This window comes from Podarcis pityusensis, assembly GCF_964106645.2.
Source record: "Podarcis pityusensis genome assembly, chromosome: 6".
NCBI classification, from domain to species: domain Eukaryota; kingdom Metazoa; phylum Chordata; class Lepidosauria; order Squamata; family Lacertidae; genus Podarcis; species Podarcis pityusensis.
Window position 1 is genome coordinate 85,260,221 of NC_138030.1, and position 13,566 is coordinate 85,273,786.

The following is a 13,566-nucleotide window of genomic DNA, read 5'->3' on the forward strand; positions in this document are numbered from 1 at the left end:
CTTAAGAATGGATAGGTTTGATCTTCTTGCAGTCCATGGGACTCTCAAGGGTCTCCTCCAACACCATAATTCAAAAGCATCAATTCTTCGGCGATCAGCCTTCTTTATGGACTGATGTACACCAAGGAAAAAAGGTTTCCTATTGCTAAGCAAGGACCCTCTCCTCATCAGTGACGGAGCCTACTCAGGGCTCAACCACACTAACCTTCGCTCTGCACAGCTCTGGGCAAAGGGCAAGGGCTTTCTAGGTCTGTGTTTGAGTCCTTCCTTCCTTCCTTCCTTCCTTCCTTCCTTCCTTTTTGCCCCAGTGCTCTCCCTTTAAAATACTGCTCTTTACTGCGGAATTGGAACAAATGGCAATCTGCGGACAACTCAAATTGCTCCAATTCAGTGGTAAATGTCGGGTTTTCCTGAAGAAAGCACCAGGGCAAAAACAACAAAAAACAACTAGTGTTAAAACATGGACTGGAGAAGCATGAGCCTGTGGCTAGAAAGGCTGCGTGTGGATGAGCCCTTAGTCTTCAGCAGATCTTTCTCAGCAGCTGTGAATCATGTACGAAAACAATCCTTGCTTTATTCTCCTGTATAAAACAGTTATTGTAAAGCAGCTTGTGCAATAATTTTCCATCAAAGGCTCGGATTTCACTCTGTACCTGAAGGTGCATAGAGGCTCCGTCACACAATCTGAGATCTTCATACAGAGAACATACAGAAGTCTTAAAATCTTTCAGGGGTCACTTGTGACTCCCCATTATCATACCTCTGGAGGATGTCTCAGGATCCTGACTGAAACTACAGTGGTACCTTGGTTTACGAACTTAATCTGTTCCGAAAGTCTGTTCTTAAACCGAAACCGTTCTCAAACCGAGGCGTGCTTTCCCTAATGATGCCTCCCGCCACCGGTGCCCTCCCAACGTTCGGCTTCCGTTCTTAGACCGAGGTAAAGTTCTCAAAACAAGACACTATTTCCGGTTTTGCGGAGTTTGTGAACCAAATCGTTCTTAAACCGAGGTACCACTGTATTTGATGGTTTTAGGACGAAAGTAACGCTGCCTTGTCAGTCTTGTCCTGCCGTAGTTCATTCAGACGTCAAAGAGATAAACAACTATATGACATTTAGAAGACATCTGAAGGCAGCCCTGTTTAGGGAAGTTTTTAACGACTAATGTTTTAATGTATTTTTAACCTTCTGTTGGAAGCTGCCCAGAGTGGCTAGGGAAACCCAGCAAGATGGGCGGGGTAGAAATAATAAATTATTATTATTATTATTATTATTCCCGTGGAGCTGGCTTCAGGAATTCTGCGGAGGGCTGTACTTCATGCCAAATGTGCTCCTGAGGCTCGTGCTTCATGTTAGTGCTGAGACAGTGAGTTTGACCCATCATCCATTTGTACTTCTCTGTTTTGTACAAGTCAGAGGTGGCTCAGAAGCTAGGAAAGGGTATGTTCTATTATATGTGGTGGACCTGTAAAAGGGAAAAAGAGTGATGGGAAATAATTCACAGTGAACTGAAAAAAAATTGTTTAAAAGCACTCCCCCCAAAAAACAAACAAACCCAGAGTCCTTTCTGTTGGGCATAATTCAGACTGAAATTCCCAGGTGTCAAAAAAGGTTATTTATGTATGCCGCTACTGCAGCCCGTGTTTCATTAGCCCAAAAATGGAAAAAGAGTGAGGTCCCAACTAAAGAAGAATGGCAAATTAAACTGATGGAATATGCACAGCTTGCGGACCTAATTATAGAATAAGAGAACAAGAAAAACATGTTTAAAGAAGATTGGAAAACGTTTGTTGAATATATGGAGGGAAATTGTGTATGAACCATGGAAAGAGAGGAAGGGAAGTCGTTGATATTTTAAGGTTGTTTAAGTGAATATTAGGGACGTGGGTGGTGCTGTGGGTTAAACCACAGAGCCTAGGACTTGCTAATCGGAAGGTCGGCGGTTCGAATCCCCGTGACGGGGTGAGCTCCCGTTGCTCGGTCCCTGCTCCTGCCAACCTAGCAGTTCGAAAGCATGTCAAAGTGCAAGTAGATAAGTAGGTACTGCTCTGGCGGGAAGGTAAACGGCGTTTCCGTGCGCTGCTTTGGTTCGCCAGAAGCGGCTTAGTCCTGCTGGCCACATGACCCAGAAGCTGTATGCCGGCTCCCTCGACCAATAAAGCGAGACGAGCGCCGCAACCCCAGAGTCGTTCGCGACTGGACCTAATGGTCAAGGGTCCCTTTACCGTTAAGTGAATATTCTAAAATGTAAAACAGAAAGAAAAGGTGTCTTCCTCAACAGGCAGACAGCTGGCCAGGCCTGCGGAAGCTCCTTGCTGGGGTATCCCCTCCAAGCACATTGCATCTTCCGCTGACGCTGCCCTTGTCCGGGGCCCACCTGTCTGGCCCCCTTATGAGGTTGCTTGCGCATACCAGGGTTCACACAAAGTGTCCCTAGGAAACATGGTAGCTGTGACATGGGGGCTGCCTTGCCCATGAAATAAGTCTCTGGGGGTGGCAGACCAAGGGGTGGGTTCGTGTGTTGCACAAATAGTTTGGAGACGCTGCTGAGGGGGCCTTCCTTCCTGTTGTGCTTTTGCTCCCCACAGTACGAGTTCAAAGCCAAAAGTATAAAGAAGAAGAAGGTCACTCTCATGGTGTCCGTGGATGGCGTGAAGGTGCTGCTGAAGAAAAAGAAGAAGAAGAAGGTGAGCTCCCGATTTCTCGGGCTGCAATAAGCTCTGGGCACCGTCTGTGCAATTCCTCCCTTAGGCTGGATGGAAAGAGATTTCTGTGCACGAAAGCGTTGACTTTCATGAGGCGTCCACTGTCCTATCCGGCTCCGTGAGGTAAATGAGAGCCGGCTCTCCCCCCCCCCCCATATTTGCTCGGGACACTTTTCTGCCCAGCAGGACGCAACCTGGGTGGCAAGGTTTCTTTTTGACTCTGCCGGACAGGCCCTTACCAGAATTGGTCAAATCAAATGTTACAGAGGGGAATGGCCCAGTCTTACAGGCAGCAGTGGCAGTGGTGGGGGACGGGGACGGGCGGATGGACAGACAAAACAGAGGACACTTCTTTCTCTCCTTAGTGGACCCTGTCCCTGCTGTGTTGCCATAAGAAGAATGAGCAGTGAGCCTGCGTTTTGAAATGCACAGCAGCATTTCTTATTGCGTTGAGGGGGAAATGAAGGAGAGAACGGATCTTGTGGGAGGTACAAAAAGGTGCTTTGAAACGCAGTCTTCTTGTGCTTCCTACAGCGGGGCAGGGCGAGGGGAGACCAAGGGGAGAAAGAAGCTTCCTTCTCCTCTTTGCTCTCCTTCCACCCCACTGCCACTGCTTCCGGGTGCACAAAAAAGGGACGTGGGTGGCGCTGTGGGTTAAACCACAGAGCCTAGGACTCGCTGATCAGAAGGTTGGCGGTTCGAATCCCCGCGACAGGGTGAGCTCCCGTTGCTCGGTCCCTGCTCCTGCCAACCAAGCAGTTCGAAAGCACATCAAAGTGCAAGTAGATAAATAGGTACCGCTCCGGCGGAAAGGTAAACGGCGTTTCCATGCGCTGCTCTGGTTCGCCAGAAGCGGCTCCGTCATGCTGGCCACATGACCCGGAAGCTGTACGCCGGCTCCCTCGGCCAATAAAGCGAGAAGAGCGCCGCAACCCCAGAGTTGGTCACAACTGGACCTAATGGTCAGGGGTCCCTTTACCTTTACCTTTACAGCTTACAGGCCTTGTTTGGCTGTGTGCTCCTCTTACCTGAGTAGAACCTAAACCTTGCCCATCAGCTGGCTAGCGCAGGCCATATCCTGCTGCATTGGCTGCAGGTGCCTCTTGCTTCCTGGCAAAAGGCACCTGCAGCCAATGCAGAGTCAAATCTCATCCCGCCCGCCCTGCGGGTTGCAGGTGACATCAGCTGATGCCAGGTCACCTTAAGGATTGTGGGTGCACAAAACCTTCCTTGTGAGCTTTGTAATAACTCTGCCACTCAGTGAGGCATCTGTCTTGCTTATACGCAGCTCTCTTTTGCAGAAGAAAGAGTGGGACTGGGACGAGAGCAAACTGCTGGTGATGCACGACCCGATCTACAGGTGAGATCTCGAGAGCAAGGAAGGAGTGTCGGCTCATAGCGCACTTAACTTGATCGGTCGGTGTCTGGCCAAAGGAAATCTACAGTTGGACCTCTGGCCGCTGCCGGCAGGTTAATGAAAGGGGAAGCAGAGCCTTGTCTCAGGAAGAAGGGAACCTCGCCCTGCAGACGAGGCACAAGGAGAGGATGGGCTCGGTCGCTTTAAAAGCAAAAAACCCCCACATAAAATGGAAAAGGACATGGTCTTGCTTGTCACTATTCACAAGTGCCAGTTGATGCCCCCTGCAGGTTGATAGCAGGTGGACTTTTCTGGGTCAGGGATCCCCTCGCCTCTCTGAGCGTTCCCACATGAAGCCTGATGTCCTTCATTAGTGCCTCATGTCCTGTATGTAGAGGGTCACGGTTGGCGCTGTGGTCTACACTACTGAGCCCCTTGGGCTTGCCGATCGGAAGTTCGGTGGTTCGAATCCCCGCAATGGAGTGAGCTCCCATTTCTCTGTCCCAGCTCCTGCCAACCTAGCAGTTTGAAAGCACGCCGGTGCAAGTAGATAAATAGGTACCACTGTGGCGGGAAGGTAAACAGCATTTCTGTGCGCTCTGGTTTCCGTCATGGTGTTCCGTTGTGCCAGAAGCGTTTTAGTCCTGCTGGCCACATGACCCAGAAAGCTGTCTGTGGACAAACGCCGGCTCCCTCGGCCTGAAAGCAAGATGAGTGCTGCAAGCCCATTGTTGCCTTTGACTGGACTTAACCATCCAGGAGTCCTTCACTTTTACCTTTTTATCTTTATGCAGGTAAAGGTAAAGGGACCCCTGACCATTAGGTCCAGTCGTGGCCGACTCTGGGGTTGTGGCACTCATCTCGCTTTACTGGCCGAGGGAGCCAGCGTACAGCTTCCGGGTCATGTGGCCAGCATGACTAAGCCGCTTCTGGAGAACCAGAGCAGCGCACGGAAACGCCGTTTACCTTCCCGCCGGAGCGGTACCTATTTATCTACTTGCACTTTGACGTGCTTTCGAACTGCTAGGTTGGCAGGAGCAGGGACCGAGCAACGGGAGCTCACCCCGTCACGGGGATTCGAACCGCCGACCTTCCGATTAGCAAGTCCTAGGCTCTGTGGTTTAACCCACAGCACCACCCACGTCCCTTCTTTATGCAGAGCCCACCCCAAATAACCATTCCAAAACAGGAGTTCCCTACTTGCCCTTGTCCTGATTTCCTCTTGTGCCCGGGTGGGAAGCTCTTATTGGACTCCCACCCACGGCAACTAGTATGGCCAGTGCCCAGGGGTGATGGGACTTATGAGTCCCACCACAGCTGGAGGGCCACAGGCTCCCATCCCAGCCAAAGAGCATGGGAGCCTCTTTTGCACATCTTGAGCATCTCTACAGTTACTGTGCCGTTCCTGCAGGATATTCTACGTGTCCCACGATTCCCAGGACCTGAAGATCTTCAGCTACATTGCCAGGGATGGCTCCAGCAACGTCTTCCGCTGCAACGTCTTCAAGTCGAAGAAGAAGGTGAGCTCCAAGCTGGTCTGGTCTGGCCAGCAGCAGGCAAAGCTTGAGGTGGAGCCTCTGAGTATCTCTGTTTGCGGGGCAGGATCATGGTGTAAAAGTGGCGTTAGCACCTCTGGCAGAGCTTGCAGCTGGAGACACATTGTGGAACCTCAGGCCTACTTAGATGGGGATTGTGAGCAGGTTACAAGGAAGGCAATTTTCTCCCCCAGATTGAAGCTAGTATGAGAAAAGTCCACCTGAGAAAGGTTTTTTCCCTTCTTCTACTCTTTCTTTCTGTTTTTACATGCTATGGTAGACTGAAACATCTGGAGGGGCCACCTCTGGACTTAAGAATTGGCTTCCCATGGAGATGCAAAGAGGTGGAGGGACTGTTCTTTCATATGGGGGGGGAACTTGTAAAAGGGTAGAAGAGTACAGTGGTGCCTCGCAAGACGAAATTAATCCGTTCCGCGAAGATCCCTATTAGCGGATTAGCGCTATTAGCAGTTTAGCGGCTATTAAAGGCTTAGCGGCTTAGCTGCTAAAAGGCTATTAAAGGCTTAGCGGCTTAGAAAAAGGGGGAGGGAAGCGAAAAAAATCTCAAGACTCGCAAGACATTTTCGTCTTGCGAAGCAAGCCCATAGGGAAATTCGTCCTGCGAAGCGCATTGAAAAACGGAAAACCCTTTCGTCTAGCGGGTTTTCCGTCTTGCGAGGCATTCATCTTGCGGGGCACCACTGTATTGGGAAATGGTCCATAATGAATTGGGGAAAGAATTAAAAGTACTTCCCCCCCAAAAAACCCCAGAGTCCTTTCTGTTGGGGATAATTCAGACTGAAATTCCCAAGTGTCAAAAAACGTTATTTCTATATGCCATTACTGCAGCCCATATTTTGTTAGCCCAAAAATGGAAAACGAGTGAAGTCCCAACCAAAGAAGAATGGGAACTTAAGTTGACAGAATATGTGCAGCTTGCAGACTTAACCTATAGAATAAGAGAACAAGAGGAGCATACATTTAGAGAAGATTGGAAAACGTTTATTGAATATATGGGAAATAATTGTGTACAGCTGAAAACCCTGGCAGCATTAAGATAAATTCAACAGTGTAAACAAGTTTTGATTGATGTAATAACGGAACACTGAATGGTTTAGTTTATGTAAAATATGCAGGCATTTATGATATGCAAAATGAACCATGGAAAGAGAAGTAAGAAAGTCATTGATATCTTAAGGATGTTTAATGAGTATTTTAAATTGTAAAACGGAAAACTTAATAAAAATTATATAAAAGAGAGAGAGGGAGGATGGGGGAGCTGGGCACAGTTACTTGGGCACAAATGCCTTGCCTGGACTGCTTGAATGGTCAGGATCCTGTGGGGTGCTACCTTCAGTTGGAGCTGCATCCTCGGGTTTCTCTCCAGTTTGCATCAGGGCAGAGGTGCAGGAGGTTCTCGATTTGGCAAAGGGTCCATGGTTCTTTGTGTCCCGGGAAGAACCTCTTTCCTTGCCTCTCTGCAGAGTCAGGCCATGCGCATTGTCCGAACTGTGGGGCAAGCGTTTGAGGTCTGCCACAAGCTGAGCCTGCAGCACACTCACCAGAATGCAGACGGCCAAGAGGACAGCCAGAGCGAGAAGGGCAGAGAAGACCCGGAGGCGCCAGGTGCGTGGGCGAGGGCAAAGAGCCTGCTGCTGGCACCCTCAGTCTGGATGTTCCTCCTCAGACTAAGCCCTGAAGAGAATCACTCTCTTCTCAGAGCAACAGGGCTGGAGTGTGGATCTGTCATAGATGCTTCGGTTGAGATTCCTGGAAGGGTCCCTTCCAACGCCACAGTTCTGTGACTCTACAATTCCATAACCACCCCCGGGTGGGGAGGAAGCCCAACACCGTCCTCATAGTGTCAGCCTACAGCAACGTGACGAGGAACCTTGCACTTAGCAAAGTTTGAGAAACTCCCTCTTCCTCTGACGCTGAGTTGAGAGGGTGGCAGAGCAAACATCTGGCCCCATTCTGTCAGGGACTGGGAGATGGCCTCCCCGGCCTGACCCTTCCAGAGAAGAAGAAGGCAGTTCAGAATTACAACAGGGGTTTGAGGGAGGTCACAGGTCAGGGGAAGATGAGGGGGAAAGTTGGGAAATAATGGGAGAGGAGGAGGAAGAAGAAGAAGCACCAAAGGGGCGACAGCTGATGGACTCAGTGTCTTTAGAAAGCATTCCAGACCCTCCATCTCCCAGAACCTGGCGAACCTTGAAAGTAGGAGAGCAAAGAACTCAAAGGCAGAGGGCATGTAGCAGGACCCTTAGCTGTGACACATGAGAGAAGAACGGGGGTGGACACTCACTCGGGGCAACACCATAATTCCAAGAGGCTGCATTCCCAAGCCTCTCTCTGTGAATATTGAATAAAAAGCAGTTGGTAACAACTTTCCCTTGCCTTATCCGTTCCTGGCGTCCTGCCATGGGAGTTGGATCCTCTGCCGCCTGACACAATTCCCCCACAACCCACTGCCTGCCCCTTGGCAAGCAGGCCACCAGGAGCCTCCACCAGCCCCCTTGACCCTTAGAGGAGAAGATTGCGGACTTCCTTCCATTTTCTACCAAGAGTTTTCGGGGATAATTCCCTCCTCCTCCACCATGCCCTCACGGTACCCTTTGTTTTCTCCTAGCCTTGCCTGAAGCCGAGTCGGTTGTTGCCGCTGAGGAAACGGACATTGATGCTGTGGACTCTGGGCTGCCGGGGAGGCACCACCTGGAGTTCAACAGGGGAGTGACGGACCTTGATGCTGTCGGGGGAGAGCTGCCTGGCCTGCTTTGCACCAAGGTACGTTCATCTTGAGGGACAAAGGTGGCGCTGTGGGTTAAACCATAGAGCCTATGACTTGCCGATCAGAAGGTTGGCGGTTCTAATCCCTGCGATGGGGTGAGCTCCCATTGCTCAGTCCCTGCTCCTGCCAACCTAGCAGTTCGAAAGCACGCCAGTGCAAGTAGATAAATAGGTACCGCTCCAGTGGGAAGGTAAACAGCATTTTTGTGCGTTGCTCTGGTTCACCGGAAGCTGTACGCCGGCTCCCTCGGCCAATAAAGCGAGAGTCATCCACGACTAGACCTAACGGTCAGAGGTAGCTTTACCTTTATAAGTGAATCTGGTTGTATTGGTCTGAATTCTGCTAACCAGGTTTTATACTGATTGAAGGTCCCAAGTAATTTTCAAGTTCCACTGAGAATTCAGTGAGTGAAAGTTAATATTAATGGCAACCCTGCTCGTTCCACCTAGATGACAATGAAGGAAGCAGTAACGACACAACCCCTCTCTGCCTACAAAAAACTGTTGGCTCCCATTTTGTAGAACCAGGAGTCTTCGAAAGAGCAGGCTTTAGCCACAGCACAGGAGCAGAAGAGAGGCCTGCAGAGCAAATTTCCCAAGCCTTAGAGTCATCTCGGGGGTGGGGGAAGACCCACGTTTCTACGGATCTAATCTGGGGGGGCAGGTTAATATTTCTTGCCTTAGATATGGCAAATCAAAGCAACTCCGTGGTGTCTTCCCCCAGTGGGACTGAGGTCCAGCTCCGAGGGCCTTCTGGCGGTTCCCTCGCTGCGAGAAACCAAGTTACAGGGAACCAGGGAGAGAGCCTTCTCAGTAGTGGCACCCGCCTTGTGGAACGCCCTCCCACCAGATGTCAAAGAGAAAAACAACTACCAGACTTTTAGAAGACACCTGAAGGCAGACCTGTTTAGGGAAGCTTTTAATGTTAGTGGATTATTGTATTTTAATATTCTGTTGGAAGCCGCCCAGAGTGGCTGGGGAAACCCAGCCAGATAGGCGGGGTATAAATCATAAATTGTTGTTGTTGTTGTTGTTGTTTCTGATTCCCTGCAGCTTGTTTGTCTTTTTCAGGGCTTGCTCCACAACGAGGACATTCTGACGGCTTCCCCCGAGATGTTGCTCCCGTCTTCTGCCCAGCTGTCTGAGCCAGGGACCCCTCTCTCTGCTCACCACCAAAGGCAGCTTTTGCAGCAGCTCTTGCAGCAGCAGACGCAGCAGACGCAAGTGGCCGTGGCGCAGGTTGTTATCTCTGTTCTGCGGGAGGGAAGAGCACAAAGGGATCCACGGGGCAGAGCTGGTGCATGAAATGCTTCTGTCCTAGAAATAGCCTGATGCCTTAAAGGGCCAGTGGCTGGTGTCATGAGAGAGATGCCTTATTGGGTCCCTGTGACTCTGTGTGGTGTAGTGGTTAAGAGCGGTAGACTCGTAATCTGGTGAACCGGGTTCGCTTCCCCGCTCCTCCACATGCAGCTGCTGGGTGACCTTGAGCTAGTCACACTTCTCTGAAGTCTCTCAGCCTCACTCACCTCACAGAGTGTTTGTTATGGGGGAGGAAGGGAAAGGAGAATGTTAGCCACATTGAGACTCCTCAGGGTAGTGATAAAGCGGGATATCAAATCCAAACTCTTCTTCTTCTCATTCGCTCTCCTGCATTGTTTTTTTTTATTGCTCGTTCAGTGTTTCCACGGAATGTTGCTCAGGAGTCTGTTCCTCATTCCTAGCTATTTTTAATTCTGCCTGCTATCCCTTTTTTTAAAAAAAAACTTTTTTTATTTAAAATTAAAACAAAACATATTATCCAGAAACATATCATCCTTATTTTCCCCCCATTTCTCCTCCCTCCCCCCTCACAAAACCCACCCACCCCCACCCCCCAACTTCCCTCAGTTCCAGTCTTTGATTTCTCTAAAAATGCTGTTTTCCGCATGTTACACAGTTGTATAGATCCTCAAACTATTTAGCTGATTATTATCAATAAAAAGTTTGTGAATGTTTATTCAAAGCCAGCCTAGGGGTCCAGTTCGCTTTGTTGCGTCTTCAAATACTTCGTAAAGGGTTCCCATTCATCTTTAAAGTCACAGTTATCCTTGTCCCGTAGCTTGTATGTCACTTTTGCCAGTTCTGCATAGTCCATCAATTTTTCTTGCCATGATTCTTTAGGTTTTTATTATTATTATTACTCGTTCAGTGTTTCCACGGAATGTTGCTCAGGAGTCTGTTCCTCATTCCTAGCTATTTTTAAATCTGCCTGTTATCCCAGCACGGCTTCCAACAGTTATCTTGGCTTTCAATGTCACCAGAATACTGCTGTTCTCCCTCTTTGCCCCAGCTCATTCTCCCTCCGTTCAGTCTGGCACCTCCAACTGCTTATCCTGCCTAATTGGATGTCTCATCACAATTTCAAACTCAAGATCTTTTCTCCTAAGCCTTCCTCTGATCATTTATTCTCTCTCTTTTTAAAAAAATAAATAAATTTTTTATTAGATTTTCCACAATGATAACACAAACCACAAAGCAAAATGATACACAAAAACAGAAAAAAGAACAATAAACAGATAAACAATAACAACAAACTTAATTCTTCACAAATCCACCTTTTAAACATCTTGGTTGACTTCCTCAAATCCCTCCCTTCTGAGTTTCCTTGTAATTAAAAGTAACAGCTTTCCAATATCATTATTAAACTAAAACAATTTCCAGTTGTAATCCATCTTATTCACTTTTCTTAACATTCTAAATCCCATTTATTTAATTATAACTTCGTTTAATCCTAGGCCTATTTGTTTCTTTCAAGTAATTTCTAATTTTTTATATTACAATATTTATTCAAATAGTCCTTAAATTTCCTCCAGTCCTCTTGAAACTCCTCTTCTTTCTGGTCGCGGATTCTTCCAGTCAGGTCTGCTAGCTCCGAAAAGTCCATCATCTTCATCTGCCAATCTTCCACTATTGGTAGTTCTTGTGTTTTCCAATTTTTAGCAAGTAATATTCGAACGGCCGCCTGATCATTTATTCTCAGTAGCCAGTAGCAATGACCACGGCTTCCTCTGTTGTCCAGGCACCAAGCCTCGATTTCAGCTTTGAAGGCTCCCTCTCTCTGGCTCTTAGCGTCACTCAGTGCCCATCGCGTTTGTGCTCCCTGTGCCATGTTGTGAAAATCCACTTTTCCTGGGGGCATTTTCTACCCTCTCTTTAGGAACCTGTAACTGCATTCTCACACAGTTTGTCCTAGTTAACTTCATGCTTCCTTCCCTCTGTTGGTTTCCCCCTTTCAAAATATGTGTAAGGACCTGGCTTTCTTTGCTTCTGTTTCTCTGCAAAGCGTTAGGTACATTTACAAAGACGCTGACGATGCTCCACACATATCTTGCATCCCGGCTTTTTACAATGATGGGATACATGGTAGGTTTGTATTTGATCATTGATTAAAAAATAATAATCTGTGGCTGTTTACCATTAGATTTTCCTTTAGTTACGCAGTGATTTAGTACTTACGTCTGTTTCTGAAGCTAGCTTCTGTGACTGTTGTTTGTTGTTGTTTAGTCGTTTAGTCGTGTCCGACTCTTCGTGACCCCATGGACCCAGAGCACTCCAGACACTCCTGTCTTCCACTGCCTCCCACAGTTTGGTCAAACTCATGCAGGTAGCTTCGAGAACACTGTCCAACCATCTCGTCCTCTGTCGTCTCCTTCCCCTTCTGCCCTCCATCTTTCCCAACATCAGGGTCTTTTCCAGGGAGCCTTCTCTTCTCATGAAGTAGCCAGAGGATTGGAGCCTCAGCTTCACAATCTGTCCTTCCAGTGAGCACTCAAGGCTGATTTCCTTAAGAATGGATAGGTTTGATCTTCTTGCAGTCCATGGGACTCTCAAGAGTCTCCTAGGGCTATTTTTTGCATTACAGTGGTGCCTCGCAAGACGAAATTAATCCGTTCCGCAAGAGTCTTCGTCTAGCGGTTTTTTCGTCTTGCGAAGCAACCCTATTAGCGGCTTAACGGATTAGCGCTATTAGCGGTTTAGCGGCTATTAAAGGCTTAAAGGCTTAGTGGATTAGCTGCTAAAAGGCTATTAAAGGCTGTTAAAGGCTTAGCGGATTAGATAAAGGGGGGGGAGCGAAAAAAAAATCTCAAGACTCGCAAGACATTTTCGTCTTGCGAAGCAAGCCCATAGGGAAATTCGTCCTGCGAAGCAACTCAAAAACGGAAAACCCTTTCGTCTAGCGGGTTTTCCATCTTGCGAGGCATTCGTCTTGCGGGGCACCACTGTATAGCCACAACAGTGATTATCTGACGTTTAGTCCTGATTTGTGAATTCTGAATACTTTGAGGCGATTAATTTTCAACAGGTCCTTTAGGGAATCACCAACTCCAGCAAGAGTGATTTGAAACAGAGCCATGCCTCCATTTTGTTTGTTTTTGTTTCATTTATATCACTTTTAAGCAATACTTTATATACAATGGGAAAAGACATGCATAGGGCAAATACAATGTTGAAAATAGCATTTTCCATAACAAAAAACCCAAACATTCATGTACATGAATTCAAGAAGGACCACCCTTCTGTCTGTTGCAGTTTATTTAACAATATGCTATAGAAGTAAGAAACGAGTTTTGTTTCCCCCCCTCATTATATACAGTGATTGAATCTTCTTGCAATTTTTCATATTTATAGTAATTCTAGAGCTTGCGTGATTTACGCTATAATTGCGCTTCCTCATTTCAAATTTCAATTCTCTGAATTAAAGAAAAGAATATGCTTCTTCCGTATTAAAATTAGCATGGCCTGAGAAGTGATCATCCCTATTTTATTTTTATTTCTTTGTAAACCCGAAACCAGTTTTTATCAATTTTGTTTCTGTCTCTGAGATAGGTTATTGTATTTTAGTGTTTTGTTGGATGCCGCCCAGAGTGGCTGGGGGGACCCAGCCAGATGGGCGGGGTATAAATAAATTATTATTATTATTATTATTATTATTATTATTATTATTATTGTGGCAAAGATGCTTGGCCTGAAGGCATGTTGCCAGGCGGTAGAAAATGTGGGTGTGCCCACACTGTGCATAATGTATGTCCCCAAAATGTCCTCGTGGGGGGAGGGGGGAGTACTGTAAAAATAAGGGAGGAAGCCACGCCATTGGGTGCCTTCTCCACAAAACAATTTGCAATGTTTCAGGATCCCCCACCC

The 13,566-nt window shown here is 47.6% G+C and overlaps 1 protein-coding gene across 7 annotated transcripts in view; it reads left to right on the top strand.

Annotated features, from left to right (window-relative positions):
- Positions 1 to 13,566, top strand: part of LOC308480524 (carboxyl-terminal PDZ ligand of neuronal nitric oxide synthase protein-like) — a 132,382-nt gene that overhangs the window by 38,656 nt on the left and 80,160 nt on the right. For 6 of the 7 annotated variants that reach the window (XR_013988118.1, XR_013988119.1, XR_013988120.1 and 3 more), the window contains exons 3-8: positions 2,590 to 2,688; positions 4,008 to 4,066; positions 5,475 to 5,583; positions 7,083 to 7,224; positions 8,228 to 8,382; positions 9,457 to 9,624. Coding sequence is in view for 4 of the 7 variants with exons in the window: in XM_081012175.1 (XP_080868301.1) it covers positions 2,590 to 2,688; positions 4,008 to 4,066; positions 5,475 to 5,583; positions 7,083 to 7,224; positions 8,228 to 8,382; positions 9,457 to 9,624 (732 nt within the window). In the remaining 3 variants the exon portion in view is untranslated. Of the gene's footprint in view, positions 1 to 2,589; positions 2,689 to 3,994; positions 4,067 to 5,474; positions 5,584 to 7,082; positions 7,225 to 8,227; positions 8,383 to 9,456; positions 9,625 to 13,566 lie in introns of those variants that run through there. The other variant, XM_081012174.1, reaches the window with a different exon arrangement.